This window comes from Suncus etruscus, chromosome 1 (assembly GCF_024139225.1).
Source record: "Suncus etruscus isolate mSunEtr1 chromosome 1, mSunEtr1.pri.cur, whole genome shotgun sequence".
NCBI lineage: Eukaryota > Metazoa > Chordata > Mammalia > Eulipotyphla > Soricidae > Suncus > Suncus etruscus.
This window is the reverse complement of record NC_064848.1, coordinates 84,262,526-84,286,835: the sequence shown is the minus strand read 5'-3', so window position 1 is coordinate 84,286,835 and position 24,310 is coordinate 84,262,526. Positions and strand designations below refer to the sequence as shown.

Below are 24,310 nucleotides of genomic sequence, written 5' to 3'. Positions count from 1 at the left end.
CAATGGTTAGTTTAGACCCCACTACAGAATAAACCAGAATTTCTGTATCTGTGCAGAGTTTTGTATTTTCTAAAAAAGCCCAATACTAAGTGTAAAACTGATCTGCAGCAGAGGTCAAAGGGAACATTTCAAAACTAACACCTCATGGAATTCTTTTTTTTTGTGTGTGTGGTTTTTGGGTCACACCCGGCAGTGCTCAGGGGTTATTCCTGGCTCCATGCTCAGAAATCGCTCCTGGCAGGCACGGGGGGACCATATGGGACCCCGGGATTCAAACTGATGACCTCCTGCATGAAAGGCAAACACCTTACCTCCAGGCTATCTCTCCAGCCCCCATGGAATTCTTTTAATTGGGATATTAATGATGGGTTGTAAGAACATATACAAACACATTAAAGCACACAAAAAATTTGGCTGATGCTTTGATTGTATTCAAACTTTTATTTCTTTGAACAAAAACTTAAAACAATGATTTTAAATAATAAAAACATAATATCATCTAGACACATTTTTTTCTATACAGTATATTAAATTTGGACTTCTACAATTCTGTTGTGATGCTTTCTTCAACACGTATATTATTTCTTACTATTTTTTGTTTAAACTTGTAAACAAAGGCTCATTCTGACGACTTAAATGAGGCATCACTTCAAGGAAATATTCCACACTAACAGATAAAACACGTGTACAGAACATATCTTCTATTTACAAAGCACAAGAAGTCTGTTCAGCCATTTTGGTTTTGCTGTTACATTGCCCATATAGAAACCAGCGAGAAGCTAACAATAAACAAGGTTTCACTTCAGCAGCACTAAGAATGGCATCAACCCAACTTCAAAAACAAACTAACAAAATTACAAATTAGGTGAGCAAAATTTCAATGGGGGTAATAGTGAGTTAACAATAAATATGGAGTGGGTCACAACTAGACTGGTTTTCACTGTGCAACTTTCCTCAGGGAAAATACTCTTCATTTCACATACACAGGAATATTCATTAAAGCCTTTGTTCTTGAAGAAAATAATGCCCTTCAAATAAATTTATCATAAGGCAACAAAACAAAATAAAACAAAACACACAAAAAAGCAGTTTGGCCCAGAGAAGAAGCTTCACAATATGCACATACAAAGTATATACATATTCTTCGATATACTGCCATTTAAACCAAGTATGTAAGTCAATAGACAATCAAGTAAATTGGCTCAGTAAAGTGAAAATGTATTCATTTTCTATAGATGTTATTGCTAATATGCTATTCATTATGCTTGGACATGGAGACTGTCATCACTTAGAAATTAGAGCTGCCATATTGTCAGGTCAGCCTTGTAGCAGGCATTCATATGGACAACATGCCATCCAATCCTGGAAGGAAAGCAAAAACTCTACTACACAGAAAAGGAAGAACCAAAAAATAAGGGTAGGGGAGGCTTATGCACTGTTTCTTACATTTTTGCATATTTAAAAACAAACAAAAACAAAACAAGTCCAGTTCACCACAAGTTAATAAGCACAACCTGACAAGCAAGTTTAGCGGCACATGGGGTAGAGCAAAGTGAAATTCAGCATGCATTTATAACTAGCACTGCAGTCTACTTTGTCATACAAACTGGAATACAAAAATCCAATTTAAATAGGACTAGACTAACTGTAATAGTAAAAACACACACACACACACACACACGCGCGCGCGCGCGCGCACACACACACACACACACACACACACACACAGTAGACTTAGTTCTATACTGATTCTTTTCAAGGGTTAACCATATCCTGTCCCCTCTTAATACTCTTCACTGCAATCTATTTATTGATGGCTAGAATATTTACTTACTTAAAAAAGATATTAAATACCTGTATCATGAAAGTACATTCTTTTTAACAAGAAGACACACTGTAAGAAAATAGCTCATGTGTGAAATGTGTCTGAAATGCATTTTCCCCCCTCACAACTATCAAAACATCCATACACACAGAAATAAAAAGCACCCCTCCACCCCCTCAAAAAAGGCAAGGGAAGATGGGGTGGGTCCGGAGAGGAGCAGGGAAGGAAAGGTTTAACAGCACAGTGATTGATTAATAATGGTTCCAGACAGAACCGAGAAGTGTTGGTCACAAAGATGCCTTTAGTATGTGGCTACAATTAAAAACCAAACTCAGCCACTTTTGGTTCATTGCAGTGAGACCAAAAACATCTCTCTCACAGATTTATATAAATACTAGACTCCAGCTCTTTTTATTAAAGTTTTTTCATGTGTTTTTGCAAGGCCTAGCTATCTTATTACAGTTTGTATTTGCTCTGCAACAACTATAAGAGGTAGGCATAAAGCATGAAAAAGTTTCTCAGTTAGTACCTCAAATACAGCTGTTCAGAACCTAACACCACTCGATATAGATACGCAAAGGGATTACCACCTAGTTGTTTCCAAATTGTCAAACCAAGCTGCCACAGTCCCTTAAATGTTCTAAGAGTCTTCTCAAGAAATAAGAAACTTTCTTCACTGAAGGATACTGTCAGAGTGTTTGTTGCAGAGCATTTATATATACTATCTACCTGTATTTAATTCTAAAAAATAAAACTCAGACCCAGGTTCCTAGAACCAATTCTCTTGATTCTCTACTTCCACAAAATAAAATGTACCTTTTGGCCAAGACTACGGATGTGTTTTGTTGTCCACAGATGCACGTGCCATGCAAAAATAAGTTAAAGAACAAGATACCAAAATGTATGTGTGATAAAACTACTAAAGGTAGATCTTGAAAAGCATTTCTATAAACATAATTTATAATACTTTTCTTTCTTTCTGTACACAAAGCTGTAGTTATACATCTAGGATTTCCTCAGCTGTGCCTCCACAGCGCAACCTGTAGCGACCAGTTCTCCAGCTAATCGTTGGGTCCCATAGTGCAGACAAGAAAATGTATATTGTCATGGATTCCCGGATGAACCAAGCTACAGCATAATCAAGTTTTGAAAAACACAGCGTGCCACCCTAGGGATGGAAAAAAGAAAAAAGTTGTCTCATTTACCAAGCACAAGACTAAAGAAAAATACACCTAAACAATTTCTCCAATTTCATTCTTTTTAGTAAAAGTCAAGTTTGTTTCTTTTGGCTCCTTTAACTTCCTTTGAGATACTGATGAAGAATGTGTTAATTGTGAGGTGAAGCAGTATTCAAATAACTGCTAGGGCTGGAGAAAGTTCAAGAGAGTAGATAGACACTTGCAGGATAGACACTTGCCTTGCAAATTGCTGACTGGAGTTTGACCCCTGATACATGGTTATAGTACCCCATGCCCTGCTGGAGTGATCCCTGAGAGCAGAGATAGGAATAAGCCCTGAGCAGTGTGAAATGTGGCCTAATTAAACTCTCCGAAAAGAGAAAACCCACTTGCTTTTAAAATACTGCTATCCAAACACACTCCAGAAGCTTAATAAAAATGACTGTAATTACTTTGTCTTCTTGGGATATTTGGAAGGCAGGGTAGCATCCAGGATTAAACCAAGGATCTCACATGTGAAAGATTTTATCACTGAGCCATGTTCCCAGCTATACAACCAGAGTTAAAAATCAAATTATTAATAAAATCATGCCAGGGTAGGAGATGAGAAAAAAAAAAACAAAATAAAATCACGCCAATCTGCAGCAACATGAATAGAAGGGAAGATTTTTATGTTACCGTATTTTCCAGCGTATAAGACGACTTTTGAAACAAAAAAAAGTCAACCGAAAATCAGGGGTTGTCTTATAAGCCGAGTATATCCCGAAAAATGTTTCAATATGCCACTAAACAAAAATTGAATATTGCCACAAAACGAATTTTCCAACTCAATCCTGCACCAATCACTACAAGGCTGCTCGGACCGCCTCTCTAACTCAGCCAATCCAAGCAGGCTTTTGATGCATGCAAATTAGAAAATGTTCTGTACCGAATCTACATTGTAAAAAGCCTGCTCAGCTTGTCCAGTGTCAGAGAGGAAGTCTATGACAGTATAATCTTTGAACCTTTGCTTGTTGTGATTGGCTCACTGTGGTACATACAGTTGCAGCACAGGAACGTTCTGTCTGATACAGTGAATATTGGCCTAAACCTATGTTTTAACTGCAAAATTAGGGGGTCGTCTTATATGCCCAGTAGTCTTATACGCCGGCAAATACGGTAACTGAAGTCAGAGGGTAAAGCCAAACACTGGATAGTCTCACTAATCTCTGATACACAGACTAACCAACACTGTGAATGGCAGGTACCAAAACAAAAGATGAGCAAAACACTAGTTCTAGATTATAGAAACAATAATGCCAAAAAAAGAAATGGAGTGGGGAAGCAAGAAAAAGAGATCTAGAGGTAACTGGGAGCAAGCATCAGGGACCCCTCTAATAAAATGAAATCAAGGAGTTAAGTTCTGCGGTGGGGAAGTGAAGTTGGGACATTGCATGCCTGAAAACCCCACTGGAAATAGCAATATACTCAGTGTCTAAATAAATGGAGAAAAAATGAAAAAAAAAAAAAAACAAAAAACCCACAAAACCCTCGTTATGTGATTGCCAAGCTGTGTGGGGATGTGGTGGGAGGAATGAAGAAATGAATAAGAAGTAATACAAGGACAGGGACAGAGGATCTTGGGCACTTTGGTGGCTGGGGAGCTACAGTAACGGTATATATATACATCAAAACCGTAATTCTTAATACCTATTGAAGCTGCAGAATCTAAACTACAATAGCAATAAATAAATCTTACATCAACTTTATGTTCACATACCACTCTGGGAAGTAATGTTTAAACCTCATATTAACTTTTAATGGGAAACTAAACAATGGTTTCGATCAATCTTCTTTAACCACCCATAAATTAAAATAGTTGTAGTTCCAAGTGACTACCAGCCTTTTCACGCCTAGCCACATACCTGGACACCCCTGAGTTGAATGTAGTCAAATATAAACCATGCCAGGCAGTGACACATGAAAAATACCATAATATCCCATCTGAAAACATGATGGGCTGCCCATCCAATTATTAGACTGGCCACAAAGCATTCTGATATTGGCTCACAAATTATTGTAGCAGGAAGCATGTTGATTCGCAACTTCGTCCACCTTAAAAAAAGAAATTAAGGTTTACTTTAACAGCCTGTTTTCAAGACTAATCTATTTTTCTTAAAATCATCACCACTCTCCACACTGTAACATAAGGATTTCTCGCTCCATAATGTAATTAATGAAAGCTTCCCAAACTTATTTCATAGAAAAGTCTATAAATTTCTTTGAATGAAAGAGACCTTGATAAATAAAAGATTACAAAATTCAAAAAATAGAAAGTTAGAAAACAAAGGGGCCAGAGCGGTGGTGCAAGTGGTAAGGCATCTGCCTTGCTAGCCTAGGACAGACTGCAGTTCGATCCATGGGCATCCCATGTGGTTCCCCAAGCCAAGAGAAATTTCTGAGTGCATAGCCAGGAGTAAAAGGTGTGGCCCAAAAAGTGGGGGGAAAAAAGAAAAGTTAGAAAACAGAGACTGGGGGCCGGCGAGGTGGCACTAGAGGTAAGGTGTCTGCCTTGCAAGCGCTAGCCAAGGAAAGATTGCGACTGCGGTTTGATCCCCGGAGTCCCATATGGTCCTCCCAAGCCAGGGGTAATTTCTGAGTGCTTAGCCAGGAGTAACCCCTGACCATCAAACGGGTGTGGCCCCCCCCAAAAAAAAAAAAAGAAAACAGAGACTGGCATACAAAAGATAAACCTAAGGGCCGGAGCAATAGCACAGCAGCAAGGCATTTGCCTTGCATGCTGCTGACCTGGGTTGGATCCTGGTATTCCATATGGTCTCCCAAGAGTGTGAGGAGTGATTTCTGAGTATGGAGCCAAGAGAAACCCCTGAGCACCGCCGGGTGTGGCCCCAAAACAGAAACAAAACAAAACAGAAAGATAATCTAAAGTCTCAACATTTCTGTATGAATGGATCAGTATTATATAGCCAAGAAAATGAGATATTATACTATTTAAACATAGTGGTCACTCTATTTGCTGGAACAAAATAAAAAAATAACTAACCATATTTTTTAATGTTAAAATACCATAAAAATTACCAATGCCTTCCTTCTAACAAAGTATTAAAAAAAAAAAAAAAGCCAGCTGATTACCTGATCATTCTGGACTGAAACTGAGAAATTGAGTAAGAGCCAGAATTTTGCATGGCAACTTGAGTAGACATTGCAAACCTCCAACCTCTGAAAAGGAAGATAATAATAAAATGAGCTCTGGACTATGAACACATACAAGCCTGACTGGTTATGCATTTACTTATCATTAAAAAGAGTAACCAACCTCCCATGTTCTGGGCACGCCTGGTTCTCAGGATTAGCACCTGTCTCGTACTGAAAGATGTTTTAGCAATTACACAGACCTACATAGTATCGTCTAAGAGCTAGAAAAAACTGTGATCTAAGGTTCAAGAAACCTAAAATATGGGCCCGGAGAGATAGCACAGCGGCGTTTGCCTTGCAAGCAGCCGATCCAGGACCAAAGGTGGTTGGTTTGAATCCCGGTGTCCCATATGGTCCCCCGTGCCTACCAGGAGCTATTTCTGAGCAGACAGCCAGGAGTAACCCCTGAGCATCGCTGGGTGTGGCCCAAAAAAAAAAAAAAAAAAAAAAAAAGAAACCTAAAATATATATCTGAGAATATCAATTGCAGAGAAGGCTCTGCTGAACAATTACCTCTGATCACGACTAATTAAAAGTAGTGTCTCTGATCACTAATTAGAAAAGGAAAAAAGTAGAAAAGGATTGGAATATACTAACAAATTCAAGAAAATGGAAAAGATTGCATTATGCACTCCTCTCCTGGGAGACAGTATGATACTATGAATTTCATGAGCACAATCATAAGAAAATTTTAAAAGCATACTTAATTTTTAAAATCTTATCTTTAGCAAATCATCACATGAGGCAATGATCCCTTCTACAAAAACAAATTATCATTTTGGGATAGAGAAATGTTGATAGTCAATCATGGGTATGAGAAAATCATTAGGTGAAGTCCTGGCAGAGCATGAAATTTCAATTTAGAAATCATATTCTTGTTTACAATAGTCAGACTCTGGAAACAACCAAGATGCCCTTCAACAGATGAATGGCTAAAGAAACTGTGGTACATATACACAATAGAATATTAGGCAGCTATCAGGAGAGATGAAGTCATGAAATTTTCCTATACATGGATGTACATGGAATATATTATGCTGAGTGAAATAAGTCAGAGGGAGAGAGATAGATGCAGAATAGTCTCACTCATCTATGGGTTTTAAGAAAAATAAAAGACATTTTTGGAATAATTCTCAGAGACAAAAGAGAGGAGGGCTGGAAGGTCCAGCTCAGGACCACAAAGACTGATGAGTGCAGTTAGAGAAATAACTACACTGAGACCTATCATAGCAATGTGAATGAATGAGGGAAGTAGAAAGCCTGTCTAGAGTACAGGTGGGGGTGTGGTGGGGAGGAGGGAGATTTGGGACACTGGTGATGGGAATGTTGCACTGGTGAAGGGGAGTGTTCTTTACATGACTGAAACCCAACTACAATCATGTTTGTAATCAAGGTGTTTAAATAAAGATATTAATTATAAAAAAATCATATTCTTTAAGTTCTCTCCTCTTGGCTTATGAGTGAATTTTATTTTATTTATTTATTTATTTTTATTTTTTATTTATTTATTTTTTTTGGTTTTTGGGCCACACCCGGCATTGCTCAGGGGTGACTCCTGGCTGTCTGCTCAGAAATAGCTCCTGGCAGGCACGGGGGACCGTATGGGACACCGGGATTCAAACCAACCACCTTTGGTCCTGGATCAGCTGCTTGCAAGGCAAACACCACTGTGCTATCTCTCCGGGCCCATGAGTGAATTTTAAAAATGGGTCCACACCCCTTTAAAAATAGGATCCACCCCTATTGTTGGGCTGGAATCCATGTCTGGGGACACTCAGTCTGGCAGTGCAGACCTGCTGACTTATTGCAGGGTGGGAATGTGGTGATGACACTGGAATTCAAGACCAAGAGTATGGTAAGCACATATACTGATTTTTTTTTAAATTCTAACAGAAAGTTAAATCCATAATAGTGCAAATTCACAACCACAGGGTAATTTCCCTTTAATCACTTCAAATGGCATTCATTTGAAGACTTTGGGTCATTAGAAGACTTAATTTGCTTCATTAGGAAACATCAATGAAATAACTGGAATTACTTAAAAAAATTTAACCCATTTGGGGGCCGGAGAGATAGCATGGAGGTAAGGCATTTGCCATTCATGCAGAAGGTCATTGGTTTGAATCCCGGTATCCCATATGATCCCCCGAGTCTGCCAGAAGCGTTTTCTGAGCATAGAGCCAGGACTAACCCCTGAGTGCTGCTAGGTGTGACCCAAAAACCAAAAATAAATAAATAAGTAAAAATAAAATTTAATCCACTTGTACTTACTAGCTCAAAATAAAAATAGTTCGTAGGGGCCAGAGTGATAACATAGCAGTAGGCCATTTGCCTTGCATGCGGCCAACACAGGATGGACCCTGATTCAAATCTAGGCATCCCATATGGTCCACCGAGTCTGCTAGAAGCAAATTCTGAACAAAGAGTCAAGAGTAACTCCTGAGTGCCACCAGGTGTGACCCAAAAACCAAAAAAAAAAAAAAAAAAAAAAAAGCTGTGAGCTTAACAAAGTGAAACTATTTAAAGTTAGGTACTAAAAAAGTTAATAAGACCAGAGAGATAGTATAGTCAGCAGGGCACTTGCCTTGCATGCAGCCAACCCAAGTCTGATCTCTGGCATCCTATATGGTTCCCCCAACTACCACCACAGTAATTCCATGGTGTTAAACATTGCCTCTGAGCATTGCCAAATGTGGCCCTAAAACAAAACCAAGCAAAAAACTACTACAGCCCTGGGGGGAGGGCTGTAGAAGGCTTAGTGGTAGAACCTGTCTTGCTCATTTGAAGCCCTAAGTTCAACCCCCAAATTCACTCCCAGAACTGCCTTATGTGCTAAATTAGATCCTAGAGGCATTGCTGTTCATTATGCTCAGCACAACAGAGTACAACCTGCAGTGCATTGTAACCAGGGTTAGTTGTGTAACAAACTAAACGGAGACTGCCGGGGAATGCTAAGGCTAAGTGTATGCAAGAGCAGTCACTGTTCAACAATAAAGGGAAGGTGTGTTTGTGTGTTGTTGTTGTTGCTGTTGTTGTCTTACCGATCAGCTATGGCTTTGGCCATAAAGTAATCTTCAGCAATATACTGAGCAAATGCGATCAGCCCTCCTGCTTGATCTAACACATCTTTTCTCATTAAACAGGACATTCCTGTCACACATTTGAAACCAGTTACATTGGCAGAGATATAGGATCTTGGATGGGAAGTTCCAAAATATACCTGCCAAGACAAAAACATAAAGTGAACAATTAAAATTCAATGATAAATGTTTAATTTTTAGGACTTTTACATAATGAATTTCCTTTAAGCATAAATGAGGATATATAAACATGAAGGACATATTTATACATGAATAAGTATGTGATTCTTAGAGAAATTACTTACAAAAATTGGTGGAAAATAGCATTTACATACAGAAGTCAGTAATTTATTTGGTTGACTATCCATTTATTATCCCCATGACAAACGAAATATTTGTCCAGAAATAAACATTTCTAGGGAGGAGAAGACAATTCTATTTTGAAATAAATTCTTTTGTTCCTAACCTGCAAAATTATAAGATTTATCCAAACAGATTTTAATTTGAATAGAAAGTAAGACAAGTAGGGCGCTAGAGGTAAGGTGTCTGCCTTGCAAGTGCTAGCCAAGGAAGGACCACGGTTCGATCACCCGGCATCCCATATGGTTCCCCTCAAGCCAGGGGCAATTTCTGAGTGCTTAGCCAGGAGTAAACCCTGAGCATCAAACGGGTGTGGCCAAAAAAACCAAAAAAAAAAAAAAAAAAAAGTAAGACAGGTAAAATGACCAATTATAAAAACATTACCAATAATGTTCACTGGGATCACTCACACCCAGTAGGCCTCAGGGCCACCAGTGCTAAACCTGGTAATGCTGGGGACTGAATGCAGAGTCTTACACATGTCAAACATGGGTTTTTACTACTATGCCTGCTTAGAATGTTCATATAAATGAACAAAGGGCACATGGCATGATATATACACACACAAGCCACCTGCGGGTAGCAGACAACCTACAGGAGAAACCTTTCTTAACTATTTCAGAGCTATTACTTACTGCCTGCCTGTGAGTTACCCAATTTTGTTCCAATGCTTCCGATTTTATTTTCCAGTATATTTTTTCACAGGCAAGATAGATATTAAAATTCTCCTATTTTCCTGTCCTTTTCCTAGATATGCTTAAAAGTTGTGAGCTATTACACAGGAAGTCACTGCACTTACTACACTAATGAAACTAGGTCACATTTTAGATACGAAGTATTTTCTAATTAGCTTGAACAGTGATCTTTCTCAATGCCAAGGGTTACACCCAAGATTTGGAATGAGGGCCCGGAGAGATACCACAGCAGTGTTTGCCTTGCAAGCAGCCGATCCAGGACCCAGGTGGTTGATTCGAATTTCAGTGTCCCATATGGTCCCCCATGCCTGCCAGGAGCTATTTCTGAGCAGACAGCCAGGAGTAACTCCTGAGCACCGCCAGGTGTGGCTCAAAAAACAAAAACAAAACAAAACAAAACAAAAAAAAGATTTGGAAAGAGAATATTATAATGGGCATTTAAAAATATAATTCTGGGGCCCGGAGAGATAGCACAGCGGTGTTTGCCTTGCAAGCAGCCGATCCAGGACCAAAGGTGGTTGGTTCAAATCCCGGTGTCCCATATGGTCCCCCGTGCCTGCCAGGAGCTATTTCTGAGCAGATAGCCAGGAGTAACCCCTGAGCACCGCCGGGTGTGGCCCAAAAACCAAAAAAAAAAAAAAAAATTTTATATATATATATATATATATATATATATATATAATTCTGACTGACTACTTTAATATCAATAAATAAAAAGCAGAAAACAATCCCTGAAGTTTTGAAGTTGATTTGAATCTGACTTCTAAGACCAGAAGCATACATTTTAATTCCTTAAGCATTTATTGGTTAGGTGATATCTTAGGAAGGTTGTCACAGGCCAGGGATTAGGGGTCATGAAAAGGAGTTCCTGCACAGACTAAAATAATTCCTCTAACTTCTTTCCAGTCACTCAAAGTAAGATAACATTGTCCTCTAAAAATTAAAGCTAAGTCTCTGGGAGAAAGTTTATCATGAACACCTGTAACAAAAACGCAAGGTGAAAAGGCATGCAAGAATCAAAAGTACTTTATTTAAAGTCACCTACCTAAAATTTCTAGATAAAACTGCTAATTAAGACTTCTGCTTTTGTATAGTAGGAGAAATATATTTAGAAGCACTATTAAGTACTTATGGTTTACATTGCAGCAGTAAATGCCAAGTTTCCAAAATGTATTTTTACCCCCTCTGTGGCAATCATAAGATAATTAATTTCAAGAATGATTAATGCATATATTCTAAAAGCAATCTGCTATATTTAAAGGCTGAAACAGTAAATCCCTCCCTTATAGTATTATGACAAATCATTCCTTCTAAATGAGGAACAGTGTAAGATTAGTCCAAACAAGTGTAGACATCCAGACATAAAAATTACTTTGGAGCCCAAAGAGATACCTTAGTAGGCTAGCCTGGCATTCACAAGCCTCAAGTTTAGTTCCCAGTCCAGCATCACATACCCCTGGGGATTGAACCCAAGTTAACCTCCAAGTTAACCACCAAGCAGCCATGGTGGCTCCAAGCATTGCAGGCCTGAGCAGTACCAGATTGCTGAGTTTGAGCATTGAACTGACAAACCTGTACAATGGGTATGGGACCCTTGATCACTATTTAAGGTAACATACTCCCCAAATTACTTTTAGGAGAAATTACTATTATTACTAAAAAAGAAAGCTTAAAAAGTAAAAAAAAAAATTAGTATACAAATTGTTTTCTTTTTATATATTTTATTTAACTTTACTTATTGATTGATTGATTGGTTTTTGGGTAACATCCAGCCGCACTCAGGGGCTACTCCTTACTCTGCACACAAAAATCACTCCTGGCAGGCTGGGGTACCATCTGGGGTGCTGGGAATCAAACCAGGTCCCTCCAGGATCGGCAGCCTAAAAGGCAAATGCCCTACCGCTCTGGCCCCACAAATTGTTTTTTAGAGTACTATTTTTATTTTTGTTTAAGTACACAGAGTAAGAGAATTCAAAGTAAAAAGAGGGCTGGTGAGATAGTTAAGGCACTTGCCTGACATGAGGTCAACTTGAGTTCAATCCCCAGTATCTTATATGGTGTCTCATGCCAGGTCAAGAGTAATTCCGGAGCATAGACCAGGAGCAACCCCTGAGCACTGCTGAGTGTGGACCAAAAACCAAAAACAAACAAACAAAAAAACCCCAACAACAACAACAAAAAAATAAAGTATATATACATCACAAATCTTTTTGGATACTGCTTAAACCAGAAATTTTCATGATACATAAACCTTTAATTGGTTTTTTTTTTTTTTGGTTTTTGGGCCATACTCAGTGGTGCTCAGGGGCTACTCCTGGCTGTCTGCTCAGAAATAGCTCCTGGCAGGCACGGGGGACCATATGGGACACCGGGATTCGAACCAACCACCTTTGGTCCTGGATCGGCTGCTTGCAAGGCAAACGCCACTGTGCTATCTCTCCGGGCCCCAAACCTTTAATGTGTTTATTTATTTTTATTTAAACACAGTAGTTAAAGGTTGTTCATAATACAATTTTTCCCCAGATAAAGTTGCTCATGATTGAATTATAGTCATACAATGTACAACCCTCACCAGTGCACTTTCTGCTACCAAAGTCGCCAGTTTCCTTCCTACGCTAATTCTTCTGCCTAAGAGGCATTTTACTTCTCTCTCTCCTTTTTTTGACACTTGTGGTTTGCACTATTGCTAATAATGCAGTATCATGCATATCACTTTATCCCCATTTAGCATCAAGTTCTTGTCCAGAGTGATCAATTCCAACCAACACTGTCAGGGTAGACCACTGACATTCACCACTCTTTGAGGATATACAAATATTTAAAAATAAAAAACTTAAAAAAATAAAAATAAAAATAAAAACTTCCTCTCATTGATATGATTGAAGACTTTTTTCTTGCTTATGGTTCTCCATAATTTAGTTTCCTATAAACAAAGTTGTTTCTCAGATAGATTGAAAAGAAACGAAAAGTAAAAATTTCAGTTTTTTAGCAATGCCTTAAGTCCTACCACTCTGATCCCAAGGGGGAATAAATTTTTCTTGGAAAAAAATAAATGGTATCACAAGTAGATCAAATCCATAATGGTAAACCCCAAAGCTGACTTACAGTGAAGTCACAGTACAGAGGGTAATGTGCTTGCCTTGCATGTAACCTAGCTGGGTTCAATTCCCAGCATCTCATATGGTTCCCTAAGCACTGCCAGAAGTAATTTTTGAGTACAGAGCCAGGAGTAAGACCTGAGCAGCACTAGGTGTGACCCAAAAGCAAAACAAATCAACAACCTCTCCCCCAAAATAATCCAAAATATTAAGGTCTGGATCCCATCCCACCCTTCTCATGGGGTCCATGAAGGTCACACTCTTCATGGGTGTGGTTTGGCCCCCACTTATGTTATTAGGAATAGTAGAAAAGTTCTGAAGGGCTTTAAAAGCTCCCCAGGTGACTCAAATAAGAAGGGAAATTTGAGACTCTCTGGTCCAGAACAAAATATCAAAAGAGCTTAGTGCTCTTAGGAGAATTTTGAGATGTTTATCAGATCCACAGATGCTTCCTGTGCACATGACTTGCTGCTAACACACAACAAGTTCAGTGGCGAGTGACCCAGGGCCCAGAAATGTGCTTACAAAAGAAAATACTCAGACTAGAATGAAGCACAAGAGATAAGGTGCTTGCTTTGCATGCAGAAGACCCAGTTCAAAACTGAGTTCTATTAGGATTCATTCCTGAGTACAGACAGAGCCAGGAACAGTCCCTGTTGTTCCCCTACAGCAAGGGTCTCAAACTCAATTTATCTGGGGGCCGCAGGAGGCAAAGTCAGGGTCACATAAGGGATTTCGCTTACCAAATATTCGCAATAAAAAATCGCACTAGTAAGAAAAAAATCGCAAAAAATTGCATTAAACATTTGCATACCCCGAACGGAACTGCTCGGGGTATGCGAACGTTTAATGCGATTTTTATTGTGATTATTCGGTAAGCGTATAATCGCGAATACTGCGCTATTTGAAGGCCGGCCGCGGGCCACAAAATGTTGTACAGAGGGCCGCAAACGGCCCTCGGGCCGCGAGTTTGAGACTTCTGCCCTACAGGGAACAGTCCTTACAGTCCACACTGCAGATATGGCTCCAAGAAAAGTTAACTCTCAATTTGGACTCTAAGACTCACAGCAGTGGTGGTGGGGGATTGGGGGGTGGAAAGTTAGGAAGCTGGTGATTTTAAAAGTGTAATTCAGGAATATCACACTTACCTGTTCTAAAGTGGCAGCAAAGCCCTGTCTGTCAGCCACATAAGGCAGCCCGTGTACCAAGCCTACTTTCTCTGTCATCTGATTAACCATGTCAGTGAGTGTGTCTGGAACTACTACAATAAAAAAAGGGCGGGGGGAGAAAACAATTATTTTAGTCAAAGAGCCACGAATGCACATTATTTTGTGAAATACGAACTACTGAGAACATTTATTTTAACATTTGGATCTAATAATGTCCATCTCATTTTTCTGAGCAGAACATGAAATTTCAAAAAGGCTTTGTTTAAGATAAGCAAACACGCTCTCTACCTGTCCAGGTTCATTTATATCTCCATCCCAGTAGAACATACTTTGAAAATGTGCCCTGTACCCCTACATCAGATTTTCCAAAGTGGAATCATGGACTCTGTGTCCTAGTGGAGAAGGCACAAAGCAGACAAGTCAGTGCACCTGACTTTCAGATTGGCTCCCCCATTTCCTAACCACAGGAAATGAGCATTTACTTTCTCAAGGGTCTGAGATAACTTACCTTACACAACTGGATTCAAAGGAGATTATGCTTGACAGAGCTTTATACATTAAAAATTTAACCTCTGTGTGACAGAAAAGAATCCAAGAGCAAATATGAGAATGAACAGTCTCTGATCATGAGCTCACCGAAGTGTAATGACGCTGATTAATAACAAGGGCTATACCTCTGCTAATTTTTTAATGTTAAATTCTGAAAATAGTTAAAAAAAAAAACAAAACAGAAACAACCACTGTACATTTTCAAAGCAAACATCTCATATCATTTCATGTGATGACTACATTTTGACTTCCTTCAAGGCTTTAAGCATTCAATCTATTGTATAAAAAAAACAAAGTGGAGGGCCTGGAGAGATAGCACAGCTGTGTTTGCCTTGCAAGCAGCCGATCCAGGACCAAAGGTGGTTGGTTTGAATCCCGGTGTCCCATGTCCTCCTGCCAGGAGCTATTTCTGAGCAGACAGCCAGAAGTAACCCCTGAGCAACACCGGGTGTGGCCCAAAAACCAAAAAAATAAAAAAAACAATGTAGATTTTGTTTGTTTTTTGGGGGGGTCATACCCTGCAGTGCTCAGGGGTTACTCCTGGCAGGCTCAAGGGATCATCTGGGATGTGGATTATTTTAAAAACCTCAAATAATATGCCTATCATTCTACAACAATGGTCCCCAATTGCTGCTTAAAGGGGCAGTAGGGAGCGACATTTTCAGGTTGTCATGGTGGAGTGGCATGCTATTGGCATTAAATAGGCCGAGGCCACCCTGCAGGTTACCCCACAAAAAAAAGTATCCAATGCCAAACAGCAATAGAATTGGGATGGTCAAAAATGGAGATAATTACACATAAGAAGAGTATTATAGAACACAAAAATAATTAAGAACATAACATTTAAAAATGCAAGTTATACAGGTTGAAGCAGGTTACAGGATTAACTACTGTGATAGAATAGCTAGGAGGGCACTTATCCTTGCACATGGCCATTCTGGGTTTGATCCCCAGACCACATATAGATCTCTGAGCAGAGTCAGGAGTAAGCCCTAAACATTGCCAGTGTGCCCCAAACGACCCCCAGAAGTAAAAATGTAAATTATAATTTCAGCATATAAAAGGTTTCTATTTGATACTAAAATTATCTTCAGTAAAAAGCCCAAATTCTCATTATTGTACATATTCTTCTAAAATATTCACTTATTTATTTTTGTCTTTTCTTTATGTGAGAAAGTGTAGTAAGAGTACCACAGATCAAAATTAAAAAAATTTATGCCAACAGGGGAAGACTACAATATTAAGTTGGTAAACTTTATGAGACATGATTTTGATTTGTTTTATTGTCACACTGAGAAGTGCTCAAGGTTATTCCTGGCTCTGTACTCATGACACCATATAGGATGTCGGGGATTGAACCAAGTCTTACCTCCTACTACAATGTCTCTCCGGCCCCTCCCTGTGCCCTGACTCATGACTTTTTTTTTTTTTTTTTTTGCAGGGAGAGCCCTACTTAGAAGTGCTCAATCCTCAGAGATCACTCCTGGCTGGTGGTGTTAGGGAAACCAGATGCAGTGTCAAGAGTCAAATTAGGGTCAACTGCATACAAGACCAGCACCTTAAACCCTGTATTATATATATATATATATATATATATATATATATATATATATATATATATATATATATATATATATTTATTTATTTATTTATTTCTGGCCATGACCAGTTTCTTTGGTTTGCTTTTTTTGGGGGGGGCCACACCCATTTGATGCTCAGGGGTTACTCCTGGCTATGCGCTCAGAAATTGCCCCTGGCTTGGGGGACCCTATGGAACACCGGGGGATCGAACCGTGGTCCGTCCTAGGTCCGTCCTAGATCCGTCCTATGCTAGCGCTTGCAAGGCAGGCACCTTACCTCTAGCGCCACCTTCCAACCCCCATGACCAGCTTCTTTTTTTTTTTTTTTTTTTTTGGTTTTTGGGCCACACCCGGTAACGCTCAGGGGTTACTCCTGGCTATGCGCTCAGAAGTTGCTCCTGGCTTGGGGGACCATATGGGACACCGGGGAATCGAACCGCGGTCCGTCCAAGGATAGCGCAGGCAAGGCAGGCACCTTACCTTTAGCGCCACCGCCCGGCCCCTTTCCTTTCTTTTTTTTTTTTTCTTTTTTTTTTTATGACCAGTTTCTTTTTTTTTTTTTTTTTTTTTTTTTTTTTTTTTGTGGTTTTTGGGTCACACCCGGCAGTGCTCAGGGGTTACTCCTGGCTCCATGCTCAGAAATTGCTCCTGGCAGGCACGGGGGACCATATGGGACGCCGGGATTCGAACCGATGACCTTCTGCATGAAAGGCAAACGCCTTACCTCCATGCTATCTCTCCGGCCCCTATGACCAGTTTCTTAATGGTTGAGATTTTCTAATGAAAATGGAAACAAGATTGGGAGGAGGAGTCACACCTGATGGCACTCAAGGGTTACTCCTGGCTCTATATTCAGAAATTGCTCCAGGAAGGCTCAGGGGAACTAGGAATTAAACCTGGGTTGGCCACGTGCAAGGCAAATGCCTTACCTACTGTGCTATATAGCTCTGACCCCAGAAAATAAAAATATTCTTATACATGTAATTTTCTAAGTTAGCATAAAAAATTTAAACCATAGTAAGCATAATTTAATATATCACCATTAAACAATGACAAAATAAACAATTTTATTAGCAAACAGTTTCAAGCAATAAATATGACCTCACCTCTTATTCCACTATCACAAATCCAAATAAGATCATATTTTGCAACTTCATATCCAGGCATCAAATTATTAATTTTTGGGTTAATGCCAACTTTTTTGCCACCTGAGAAGTTAAAGATTCAGAGTTGATACATTGTGAAAGTAATACAACAATAAAGATAGTTTATATTATACAGACACATGACTGAGATAAATGGAAGGTAAAAGCATATTTAGTATTTAAGGTGACAAAATTTTAATAGTATTTATACTTTCTTTATTAATCATGCTAACACATTCAGAAAAATAAGTTTTCTTTCTCAAAAAGAACACCAACTATTTTTAGAAATTCATTAGTTCCTGTAATCTAATTTTTACTTTTTTACATTAGTAAAAAAAAAAAAAAAGAATGAATGTGACAAAAATACCCTTACAAGTCTTTAGAATAAAGTACATGTGCTCATCATTTCAATGGATTAAGCTAATACATTAGAGTTTAATGCAAGGTTACAAACTATATTATTATAGCAAAATTCTTAGTGTAGAACTTGTTACATACCTATAAACAATCTAGCATCAACATTTGGATATTTTCCCAAAAGCTTCTTACATACATCAATGGCTGGATCATCATGATCTTGTACACAAAGAAGTACTTCATACTAGTCAAAGAACATATTTCTTTAGGTTAAACTTAAAAATAAAACCACTTATTATTAGCATTCATGATTGTTTGATTTGAATACACTAAGTCAAAACAAGCAACTGTACAAAGTTTAAAAGTGATGAGAAGATGAAGAGAGAGAGTTAAATGGTCTGGAGTTCAGGGAGAAGCCCCCCTGCAGCACCAGGACTGACCTACAGTAGAGCCTGCATTAGTTCCTGTATGACCTCTATCTCCTCTAACTAAACACATAAAAGTGAAGCAAGAATTCAGAATGGGTACAAATACCTAGGACAGTCCTTGCTTTATTCGCAAGTAACTTCCTCAGACAAAAGATTGTTTGCAAGTGGAAGGAAAATGAAGATATTGCCTGTGCCCATAGCTGAAGTCTTGCCATTCATTCCCAGAGAGGCCTGGTCTAACAATGAAAATTCCATCTAAGCTTCTCCATGGCTTTCATCATAGAGGATTTGCTAAGTGCAGTGTAAAAGCTGCAGGGGTGGAGTGCTTAGCCACACCAGGCTGTGTACTAGGCTTACTCCTGGCTCTGTGCTCAGAGTTCACTCTTGACAAGGCTTGGGGACCATATGTGGTTCTTGGGCTCAAATGCTGGTTGACTGCATGCAAGTGCTTTAACTGCTGTACAATCTCTCTATTCCTCAGGTTTCATTCCCGAACACTTCTGAGTGTATTCCCTAACCCCCTCCTCAAATTAACTGGGTGGGAGGGCACAAAAGAGCCAGCGAAATAATATTAAAGTTAAGACACTTATCTTGCAGAAGAAGGTGACTCCAGTTCAATCCCTGACACCTGCTTATTAAGACTCCATTGCAATTTTGTTTTGGGGCTGTACCCAATAGTCCTCAGGGCTTACTGCTTGCTTTGTGCTCAGGGATTATTCCTGGTTGGCCTTAGGGGACTATATATAGTGCAGAGGTTGAACCCAGGTCAGGCACAGGCAAAGCAAGTGCCTTACCTATTCCTGTTTCTCTGGTCCATCATTAAATTTTTGTAACCAGAATTTCTGAGGCTTCAGATACAGCCATGTTAATTAGTAATCTGTTTTTCTTCAGGGAGGGGAAATGATCATGCTCAGAGGCTAATCTCAGCTCTGTGCTCAAGGGTTGCTGGAGTCTGGGGCCGGAGAGATAACATGGAGATAAGGCGTTTGCCTTTCATGCAGAAGGATTATGGTTCGAATCCTGGCACCCATTAAGGTCCCCTGTGCCTGCTGGGGGCAATTTCTGAGCATAGAGCCAGGAGTAACTTCTGAGCGCTGCCAGGTGTGACCCAAAAACCAAAAACCGAAAACCAAAAAAAAAAAAAGGATTCCTGGACCATGTTACCAGTTAGTGAACTACAATATTTTTTTAGAGTTCCTGCTTTAATAAATGAAGCTATTACATTATTATTTTCTGGAATGAGAAAAAAATTTACAAGAGGTAGGGAGTTCATACTGACTTAATTGCTTGAGTATTTTTGCTTTATAGGACCCACCTGGCAGTGCTCAGTGAGGCGACCATATGGGATTCCGAGAATCAGACACAAAAAAGATCAGGCAAAAATAGTGCCCTATTCCTGTACCACTGCTATAGCCTAGAGGATTGAACATTTTTAACGTTTTTAAGTAAAGGAGGAAGTTTAATTATGTTTTTGAACATTTACACAAAGCTATTACTTTTCTGATTTAAAAAAAATAAAGGTATTTTAATTTTGTTTTGTTTTTTTTTTTTGGTCACACCCTGCAGCGCTCAGGGGTTATTCCTGGTTCTGTGCTCAGAAAATTGCCCCTGGCAGGCACGGGGGGGGGGGGGGGGGGGGGGGGGGGGGGGGGAGGGGGGGGGGGGGGGGGGGGGGTGGGGGGGATGGGGGGATGGGGGTGCATATGGGATGCAGGGATTTGAACCACTGTCCTTCTGCATGAAAGGCGAACACCTTACCTCCATGCTATCTCTCTGGCCCCCAAAAATAAAATGATCCAAGGTCACAACTTTCTAAATGATTAGCATGCAGGGACTAATTCAGGCAAAAGGAAGGCCAGTTTAATCATTTCCATTGATAAACACTTCAGAAAGAAATGGGAAAAAGAAATAAAATATTTACAATGTCTTCGAGCACAATAATTAATTATCATTTGCTTTATATATATTTTATCAGCAAAAACTGGCAGTAAGAGAAGTGAGTGGTTCAGCATATAAGGTCCAAACAGACCTAAGATCAATAAAGGATAAACTAACAGATTTTTTTTCTTCAAGTGAAAAACCAACCAACCACATTTTGTCAATAATTCTGAGGATGAAAGGGTACTGTGCTTTCCTCCTACATTTTTCCTACCTCCTGTTATATTTGTGCTAACTTTTTTTTTTTTTTTTTGGTTTTTGGGCCACATCCAGCAGTGCTCAGGGGTTACTCCTGGCTATCTGCTCAAAAATAGTTCCTGGCAGGCACGGGGGACCATATGGGACGCCAGGGTTCGAACCAACCACCTTAGGTCCTCAGTCGGCTGCTTGCAAGGCAAATGCCGCAGTGCTATCTCTCCAGCCCCATATTTGTGCTAATTTCTACCTTTAATGACTGACAGACCAGAACTGGCAAACAAAAGATAATGAAATTATTAAGCAACCCATCTCCAGGGACCAGATAAAAATCTTAGTCTTGTAGAACATCTCTCCTTTTGGATAACCCTGAAATTTCCTAGTTATCGGCTCTAAGTCTATATAACCTCCAGCCTTCTCCAAACTTGACTTTCAAAACATTGTTCTGTGCAGCTGCTAAAAAAGACAATGAACTTAACTATGAAGATTAAAAAGGTTTTAGAAGATGAAAGTAACAATTAGCTTTCCTACTATACTAAGCAGCTGGGCCAGGCTTGCTCTAAACAGTTGGCTTACCAACCATATCCAAGCTTTCTTAAACTTTCATAATATAGACTATTTCTCAGCTCTGAATATAAATAATGAAAGAAAAATTTCAAAGAATTTAATTCCATAAAATGTAACTTAAAAAAAATCTTAGCTTTAAGTCCTTATTAAGAAAAAATACACTAAAGTATACACAAAAGTGCTGAGGTGGGGAGAGCTAGGTCAGAGCAAAATTTTTTGGGAATAAGTAGTGTTAGTGTTAAATAGGAAATAGATTGTTCAAATGCAAAGTTTAAGTTACTTTTTATTGATAACATTTCTTAAATTTAATTTCAAATGAAAAACAAATACCTTCAGATTAGCTAGTGTTAAAATGAAACAGTGTTATCTTAAATATGTATACACATAATAAACTGATAACTTCTAGTTGTTTCTGGTATCAAAAACCATATCAAAACTGGATACATGGTCCAAATCTTCTTGAGTAAACTTTAAGTTTCAACTGCACAGGGCAGAGCAATAATATAGTGGGTAGGGTGTTTGCCTTGCATACAGCTAAGTGCATTTCTATCCTCAGTATCCCAGAAAGTCCCTCCAGCACCACCAGGAATAATTCCTTAGTCCAGAGCCAGAGTCCCCAAAACATTACCAGGTGTGGTCCGAAAACCACCTAAAAATATAAATAAATAAATAAACAAACTTCCCAGGACATTCCCTGGTGATGAATGCTTGGGTGGGGGCAGGGAATCAAGCATATACCTTAATTTACCAGAGGAAAAAAGAAAAACAAACAAAAAACTTAAACGCATTACTTACTTTGGGATAATCCAATTCAAAGAAAGTCTCTAAATTGTTGATTAGGTTAGGATCCACTCCTTTCAGTGGTTTCAGAAGAGACACTCCTGGGAGCTTGCTATAAGGCTGTTTATCTGTTGCTTTCTTGTTGAGGTGTAGCCAACTGAAAACAAAGGACACAAACATGACTTCTCAAAGATCCAACAGTGCCAACTCAGTATAAAATACTATAGACTATCAATGTTTACAGTGAGATTCCAGGGAGGTAGTGCAAGATGTAAAAAGCACATGTGCAAAACCTCAAGTTCTCGACCTTAACCCCCCCAAAACACTGCATCACTCCAAGTTCCAGAAGAAACCATAAGGCTTGATGGGTTGTGCAAAGTAGTGCCAGAGGTAGCCTCTAGAATAAACAATCATATTTAAGCTTGAGAGCTTTTGAAAGGGATACCTGAAAATGGAAGAAAATAAAACAAGAGACTAAGAACTAAGCAGAAAGAATGGTCCAATAAAGGCTGAAAAAACTATTGAGACTTTTCTTGCTAAATGCCTTGGATGATGCCAGGAAATCATCTAATATATGGTGGAGAAGTAAACAACAGTTTAGTCCACCATTAGTCAAAGAACTAGAAAGTGTAGGTTATATGGGAGGGCTAGATAATATTAAAATTTTCTATAAGTAACAGTCCAGAAGGAACAGCAAACTAGTGGCCTGGTAAGTAAAAAACAACAACAACAAGAACAACAACAACAAGACAGAACTGCCAATATCCACAAACTCGGGCTGGCAATAGTGGAAAAGAGGGATACTGAAGGTTAAGAACAACAACAACAAAATCTTAAGAATGAGAAAACAGTAGAAATACTGTCAATGATACCAGATAATTCAGGAGTGTCACCAATACATAAGAAAGTTGGCCCAGATTTTCTGCTCTCATATACACTAAATATACTACAACACAGGCTCTCAATGAAAGAAGTCAAGTCCATCAGAGAAGCCAGACTGCCCCCAGTTAAGGCTCTAACAAAACAAAACAAAACAAAAAACCAAACTATTAATCCTTGAAGCCAGAGTACAATACAGTGGGCAGGATGCATGCCTAGCCATGTGGCAGACCCGGGTTTGATTCCCAGCTTCCCATGGTCCCCAGAGCACTATCAGGAGTAATTCTTGAGCACAGAGCCAGGACTGAGCCCTGAGCAATGCTGGGTACAGCCCTAAAACAAACAAAAAAGTTGCTTTCAGCAGATAGGGTAAACATTTAATTATAAAGGAAAGCACCCAATAGTTTTCTCTTGGTGTGAAAAATCTGTCATGCATTTCATGTATAAACATGAACGTCAGGAATGGAGCTTTGTTGGTAGAGCCCAAGGTTCGATCCAGGTGCCAAAAACCAAAAGGTTAGACTAGCAGCATGGTTCTCACATCTGGAACACTCCTGTTCACCGTTCAAACCTTGTGAACACCTCTGTAATGTATCCAGATATAAACCATATAAAATAGTGCGAGAGCAAAAAAAAAGAAGCCTGTGTGCCTTTCTTTTTTTTTTCCTTTTTCTCATCTTTCCTCTCTCCGGCCCCCTTGGTGCCTTTCTTAAGAGGTTAATCTTTCTTAAAACTTTTTCTATTCCAAGTGTGATCTGACTAGCAGCACTGGGCACCTTTTGAACCTTGCTAGAAATTCAGCACCTCAAGTTCCACCCCCAGACCTACTAAACCAGGATCTGCTTTTTAACAAGCTCTCATGATTCATAGGCCCATTCAAGTCTGCGAAGCAATGCTTTAAGACTTAACTCTGCTATACACTCTTTCTTGATATCACAGACACAGATAACAAAAAGTGTAGTTTATCCTACAGGCAAGAAATAATCAAGAAAGGTTATGATGAAGCAACATAGTTGTTGTTTTTTTTTTTTTTTAATTTAGAAATTAGAATAGAGGCAGGGAAGATGAAAGACAAGGGGACATATTATAAGGCTCCCAAAGCAAATGTGTGTAGTTAAAGAAGGAGAAAAAAAGGGGGGGGAAACAAGAAGTAGAAAGAATTCAGAATTCATGGGTCTTAGCTTATGGGCAGTAAGGGGTCAGGAGTGGAGACAATGAGAAACAATGGGAATTGACCACTACTGAATTCCAGTTTTACGTCTAGTTAACTAGTAGCATCATTCATAATATCT

General features: G+C 39.2%; 1 protein-coding gene across 2 annotated transcripts in view; it reads right to left on the bottom strand.

The window, feature by feature from the left end:
- Nucleotides 1-415: 415 nt before the first annotated feature.
- Nucleotides 416-24,310, bottom strand: part of UGCG (UDP-glucose ceramide glucosyltransferase) — a 41,721-nt gene continuing 17,826 nt past the window's right edge. Inside the window, exons 2-9 of one of the 2 annotated variants that reach the window (XM_049784755.1) lie at nt 22,155-22,296; nt 18,373-18,475; nt 17,836-17,937; nt 14,580-14,689; nt 9,240-9,418; nt 6,136-6,222; nt 4,908-5,097; nt 416-2,993 (exon numbers count right to left, since the gene is read on the bottom strand). In XM_049784755.1, coding sequence (XP_049640712.1) covers nt 2,823-2,993; nt 4,908-5,097; nt 6,136-6,222; nt 9,240-9,418; nt 14,580-14,689; nt 17,836-17,937; nt 18,373-18,475; nt 22,155-22,296 — 1,084 coding nt within the window. In that variant the 3' untranslated portion in view covers nt 416-2,822. Of the gene's footprint in view, nt 2,994-4,907; nt 5,098-6,135; nt 6,223-9,239; nt 9,419-14,579; nt 14,693-17,835; nt 17,938-18,372; nt 18,476-22,154; nt 22,297-24,310 lie in introns of both variants that reach the window. The other variant, XM_049784747.1, reaches the window with a different exon arrangement.